Below are 6,794 nucleotides of genomic sequence, written 5' to 3'. Positions count from 1 at the left end.
TACATGTGTCGAGGGCAACAAAGAGTAAAATAATTTATTTTTTAAAGATTTTATTTGGCTAGTTAATGGTAATTGATAGAATATGTACAAATGCCCTGAAAAGATTGGCCAAATTTTTGAAACCTTATGAAGGGATCTTTTGCCCCAAAAAGAAACTTTTATAAGTTTAAAAAGAAAGAAAAGATGGCACCAAAAAGACTATGTTGCTAGTTCTATGATTTATTTAATAATTTTGTACATGTTTCCCAATTCCAAATAAAAAATAAAGTGGGTGTCATTGTGACTATTTATATGTGGAGAAACAAATTTAGGTGTCACCAAGAAACTATACCCTTTCATTAAAGTTATATCGTGTAAGTTCGTATGGGTAGACAATGGCATACTTAATGAAAGGAACACGATATGCCGTAAAACATAAGTCCTTTTCGCACATTCGTGTGTAACATAGCTCTAATGTATAGGGCATGATACCCCATGGCTCATAAGTCTTTTCAGGTTTGGTGCTCCCATGCACCTTCAAATTGTTCACAAACCAAGAAGGGAGAGAGGGGGTTACTATTATTAAGAGCAATTGATGGCAACAATAGAGAACAAGATAAGAGAGGGGGATTTTATTAGGAGCAATCAATGACAAAACTAGAGAACAAGATAATTGTAATTAATAATTTAAATATTTTAAAACACAGGGTAATAGAAAATGGCACACTATTTACGAAGAAAGACTTGTATGTGACAAGGTATCATCCTCCCTCCAATAAAATTGTGCCACATAAGTAGTTTGACCTTGTAGAAGCAAATGTGACACATTTTTTTGGAACAATGTCGTACCCATGGCGCCTAAATCTTTTTCATGTTCGTCTCACTGATAAATGAAAGTTAGAGAAGAGATGAAAGACTTTTTTCACGAGTGGAGGGTCTTTTCCCATTCGGTATTGACCCAAATTGGAAGTCTCATGTTATTTTTTCAAATATATATATATCAACCTCAATTCCATGCTTTGGGAGAATAGAATTTGAATTTTGAATTTAAAATAAATATTACACAATATTATTTTAAATTTTATTCCAATTCATATAAATTTAAATATAATGCATGAAATTCATACTCACATAGGCACATCAGTTGGGAAATCAATATCTCACTCCCCGACTTGGAATAAGAGAATAATGCGGCAACAAAAGAATGTCTTGTTTATTCCTTAAATGCTGATCTTTTATTTTTTGAGTCAAATTTTTATTAAAAAATTTCATGTAAAGTTAAATTGATGTTCATTAATTTTTCTCATGATAATCAAACATGAAAATTTATATAATAAAAATATATATATATATATATATATATATATATATATATTATATATTTTTCCCTTTTTCCTATTCCAACTTCTCATGAATTGTTTGGTACGCAAAATGGATTGAATAGAATTAACTTAACTTTCATAATTTTACATATTCACATATAGTTTTTATTCCATCCAATTTTTCTCACTTTGTTGTTGCCACCAAAATATTTATTTTGTGCCATTATTGCTTCTTCAAAAACCAGGATCCAGAGAGATTCAAATGTGTTTTTGTCAAATTCAAACGACATCATTTCTATAAAAACACGTGAAAGGAAGAAAAAATAAATAAATAAATAAGCATCAGGTCCTTCATCATCTTAACAAATTGCCTCGACATATAAGCAAACTCTTATTGACGATTCAAGTCTTGCATGCATCAATATTCTGTCATTTTGGGCATCGCAAGTTCCCGGGGGATGGAGTAATGGAGGGCAAACCCAACCAGAATCATCTTATGATCTTTCAATTCAACAAGCTTCTAAACACATGCAATACTTAGTAAGTAAAAATACAAATGCATACATAACAATACAAGCCCTAACACTTCAAATTCAAGCAAGCCTACTATGTCAATAACAAAAATTTATTTTGCTTCCAAGTGAATCCATACTCCAACGGAGAGGAACGGGAAGACAATTTTCCATTAATGAATAGCTTGAGAAGTTGGCAACACTGACCCATATGGGAAAAATCCTGACAATTCAGGACAATCCCACTTTTTCTAACATAACAGAGTTGACAACATCCTTTACAAAAGCATAGAAGCATTCTCTACAAGATGTAGGCATAAGAGTGGACTTCTGGAGCCGCTGAATTTGTTCAGCATGGCGACAAACTGAAGTCGGGAAGTAAACACCAGACTTCCGGTGCTCCAAACCACATGCAGCCAAGATGGTATGCGTGGCTCGTCTTGCAACTTCCTTAAATGCATCTGCTCCTGCACACAATAAAACATTCACTTTTCTGTAAAAAAATTTGGCTTTCATTCAGTTGGGATGTCAATGATCATGCTAAAGCCAAGTACAAGCTCCAGTGCCAAGTAAAATTCATACAAGATGCAATGCAAGGCAATATCATTCCTCCATGTAACTGCTAGAATGTTGGGGAAAAACTGAGACAATGAGAGAGACAACAGGCCAATGCAATTACAAGACAAAATCAACATGTGTTTGCTTACTCAAGGTACAAGAATTCCCATGTAGCCCAAATGCACATTGTACGCAATAGCAGGTTGCCAAATAGCTTTGTCCCTAAAGAGTTATTTACCCATAACCCCTTTTTTGTACTGACATTTTACATGGGGATCTTTTTGGTAGGCAAACATCCAACAAGAATAAATTAATGATTCATTTAAAGGTATTAAAGCAGGGAAAAAAAAGAATCTTATATACGTTGATCATCCACTGTAAAAAAAAAAAGAAATTAGTGCAAAACTACTGGTCAGTAGCATGATCATACCTAAAGATTTCTCCCTATTTAAAAGCTTTAGGTTGAGCTTGACGAGAGATCGGATCTCACTTTTGGCATCATCACCTTTACTTGGTTTGCTTTTAGCACGTCTCTCTACCACACCTTGTCCCCGTGAAAAACCTACTTCACAGGAGGCAGATGTGCTGAGATCTGGATTAGAATGAGAGAATTCTGACGTTCCCAGCACTGGCCCAACTGGAGAAAACAAGCAAGATTGTCCAGGGTGCTCCTTAACAACATTTGAAGAAGTTTCACATAAATTATTTTGTAAGAACTTTCCCCCATTCTTGTCACAGATGTCAACTTCTACTGAAGTCTGGGCCTTTATAGAGGAAGGTAAGGCTTCATGTAAATTCTTCCGCAATAAATTTTCCCCACTTTCACGACAAACGCCAACATGATCCAAAGTCTTGTGTTTCATAGAAGATGCCAATTCAAAATATCTAGGCATGCAAGCATCTGTAGAAACCTCATTGAACTTAGAGATCTCCTTTGTAATAACCCTACTATCAGTCAGATTACCAAACTTTTGTGGTCTCTGCTTTTTACTCATTTTCTCGTGAACATCGTGATTGTTATGCCTTTTTGACCTAATACTGCCCAAGCCTCTTTCAAAGGTCAGGCTTTTTGATGCCGGAAGAGTTGCGTTTGAGCTTGTTAGTTTTCTTTGGACAGTTCTATTGCAAAACAGCTGTTTAGATTCATTAGAGGCCCCTTGACTAATGGTTGGCCTTTCGTAAGCTTGTATCATAGACCTGTGCATCATCTTCCAAGCTTTATCGACATTGCTTGAGCCTCTACTATTGGAAGAACGACTAGGAAAATCATCCTGAGCTGTCAACTGCGGACAACTTGTGGAAGATAAATGTGCTTTGCCTGATCTGTTGCTAGGTCCATCACGAACATTGCGTTTCTGACTACTTCGGCCATCAGAATCAATTAAGCGGGAAGAGAAACTCAAGGAACCACTTCGCAAGGCATTCCAATTTTCACGTAATGTTCGAATATGATTGTGCACATTGCGGCAACGATGCAATGTTCTTGCACCTGACTCAGCTGTTTTATCCACATCATCTCCTGATGTGTTTGTAGCAACCTCTGACACATTATTTGCGACCCTTATTCCTGTGCTAGGAACCATAGGAGAGGACGCCTGGTTTGCCTGAGAAGATACTAAATGGGATTCCTCTATCTCTGGTATATTGGATTCTCGCACAATATCAAACACGGAAACATGTGAGCCAGCTGATCGCCTTACAGAATTGATCCTCAAATCGTATTGATTGTTGCAATCAGTGTTTGTGTCACCATTGGCATGTTCAGCCCTAGAAGCAGAACAATCATGACAAAACCAATCACCCTCTGGCACAGTGGCACCCAGGCCAACACAATAAGTATGAGCAGCTGAATCACATAAATCACAAAGTAATAGAAGGCTTTCATCTGCCATACCATGGCAAACACTACATTGGACTTGCGCATAGAGATCAAAAGGTCCAATTGTTGTGTTTCCAAGAGGATGGAAAACCTGCAAAACAATCACAAGAGAAAGAAAGTGTCCAGTTAAGTTCTGTCCATTTCAAAATGCATCTGACAAAATAATTCAGGCATACATCATCAACTAACACCAAAACCACGCACAATTCACAGATTGAGGTGCTAGAGCTAGAGTTTAAGGCTTTTTTTACATTCAGGCTGAAAGGCTCAAGCCCCAGCCTAAGTTTAAGGGTTCACAAAGCCTGCTAATTAATTAAAACATTGGTCTAAAGAATCACAACTGTCCTACACATAAGCCACCTGTATAAACCTCTTACTGTTACACAAGTGTGTTGTAGTTGATGAAAACACAAAAAGTAAAGGAAGCTGGCACAATTAATTTTTGCCCCCCACCCCACCCATCCCCAAAAATAAATAAATAAATAGAGGCATACCCCAAAAATAATAAGATAGAAGAAAATTTTTGAAGATGCCCAATCCAAATTTTACAATTAAATGGTGGAGATTGAAAATTTTTCAAATAAAAATTAGGTCAAAAAAAATGGGAAAAAAAAAAAAAGGGACGTGAGAATAGGATAAGAATAAACGTTCCCAAAGTGAAATTTGGAAATGACCATTCACTATCCATTCCATGTTAATAAAATGGATTAATAAAAATTTTTGCATCGTCATTTGCTTCGTGATGACAGTACTCTTTCTTTTAAAAACTATCAAATCCCTACACAATGACCATTCTGTCCCAAGGAATCGATTCCATGAACCAATTGTAACCTAAAGGAAAACGTGTGGAGACACATCCCAATCCATTGACAAAGTAAGAATTGTGGGAATTGCGTGAACTTAAGAGCAATCCACACCACTGTAAATTTGATAGCATTTCCTAGTCATAAACATAAAATATATCAAAAATGTTAAACAAACATGATCCACAGAAAATGTATGAGGGAACCTAATAGTCAAGGCAATAAGAGATACAATAACTGCAGAGATTCCAAGACAAGTAACCAGTGCTGATAAGAACAAGCATTTGGACCTCCAAAGCCCACAATGCAACTAGATGTTTAGGTAAGACCAACCTTAGCAAAATTGAAAAATAATGTCACTATCGATTACCTTCCAAAAAGAATAAATAATAATACAGCATATGAATGTGCAGCCATACATAAAGTTCATTGATTCACAGGTATAGTACATTGACTATATGCAGCTCCACAGTGAAAGTTCTGCTATTCTTCAACTCTTGTAACCATTAAAAAATAGAACATTATTGCATTCTTGTCATGCTTCATGTTTCATATTTATAACAATTAATGCATTTCTGAACATCATTATAGAATAAAGTGGAGTTCACTCACAGAGCCAAAAACTTTTGACTAGGTAATTTATCCATTTGAAACATAAAAAGAAACAACAATTAAGCCATTTGAAATATAGAAGGAATCCTCTTTTATTCAATTCAAAGTGCCACTTATTAAATGAAAATCCACGAAAGGCTACCTTAATTATGAGGTGCCCCTGTGGTAGAGGACAACCCTTGACTCAATAATAGGAGTGTTGCACTGAAGCCTGAATGTCACTATAGAATCAACCTCTTCAAATGTGGATGTAAGGTTGTGTACATCATGCTCCAAAAACCCAAAGTGGCCTGGGAGCCTCATGCAATTGTGTGTTTTTTTTTTTTTTTTCTGTAAATAATGTGCTCACAGCAAAACTCCTGTTTCTAGAAATCAAAGAGGCTCCAATCACTTGGTTAGATGGTCCATGTGAGGTTGGATGAACTTTAACCAAATGCCAAACATTATTGACATAGGAGGGAAGCAAGTAATTGGATGGATCACTTCGATCCAATTTGGAGACCAACTTCAAGGAATATGGTCAAAGGACTGTTGGGTCCACAGTTACCTGGGCTGCTGGCCCCCTGGAACCGCAACCTGGATTGAACATAAAGTTCAGGGGTCAATCGCATCCCAAATTAATTAATCATTTTCAGATAAAAATCATATGAAAATATTCAGAAAGTTGAAAATCGAGCTGTGCTGGAACCTTGAAAGTGGAACCATAGAACAGGGGTAAAATTGCTGCCACAAACTGCTGCAAAGCGTGCAATGGTGAGAAACAGAAGACTTCCTTCTGCTCTGAATGTGTGACACGCATGGTTTTAAATAAAGGCCGCGACCGTTACGTAACACCGGTACGTAACAGTTTTTTGGGTTACCGATACAGTTACCACAAAATCGGTGGGAAGAAAAATCACAGCCGAAGCGACCGTTACATAAAGGTCGCTACGGCTGTTACGTAACTGCTACAGGACTGTTACACCAAAAAATTATTTTATTTTTTATTTTTTCTTCTCACTTTTTCCCTCTCTTTCATATATCATTCTCAATATACCAAGTAGCAAGAGGGGGAAAAGATTATAATGAGGATGACAATGATACAAAATTTACTATTTCTTTAACTACTCACAATAGATGCATTAATAAA

At 36.4% G+C, this 6,794-nt stretch overlaps 1 protein-coding gene across 1 annotated transcript in view; it reads right to left on the bottom strand.

Annotated features, from left to right (window-relative positions):
* Positions 1–1,912: 1,912 nt before the first annotated feature.
* LOC131146661 (uncharacterized) overlaps positions 1,913–6,794 on the bottom strand; it is a 37,471-nt gene continuing 32,589 nt past the window's right edge. The window contains exons 2-3 of the mRNA XM_058096395.1: positions 2,802–4,341; positions 1,913–2,280 (exon numbers count right to left, since the gene is read on the bottom strand). Coding sequence (XP_057952378.1) covers positions 2,045–2,280; positions 2,802–4,341 — 1,776 coding nt within the window. The 3' untranslated portion in view covers positions 1,913–2,044. The remainder of the gene's footprint in view (positions 2,281–2,801; positions 4,342–6,794) is intronic.

The sequence above is a fragment of the Malania oleifera genome, chromosome 13, assembly GCF_029873635.1.
Source record: "Malania oleifera isolate guangnan ecotype guangnan chromosome 13, ASM2987363v1, whole genome shotgun sequence".
In the NCBI taxonomy this organism is placed as follows: domain Eukaryota; kingdom Viridiplantae; phylum Streptophyta; class Magnoliopsida; order Santalales; family Ximeniaceae; genus Malania; species Malania oleifera.
Note: the sequence above shows the minus strand (reverse complement) of the source record. Positions and strands in the feature narration are given on the sequence as shown.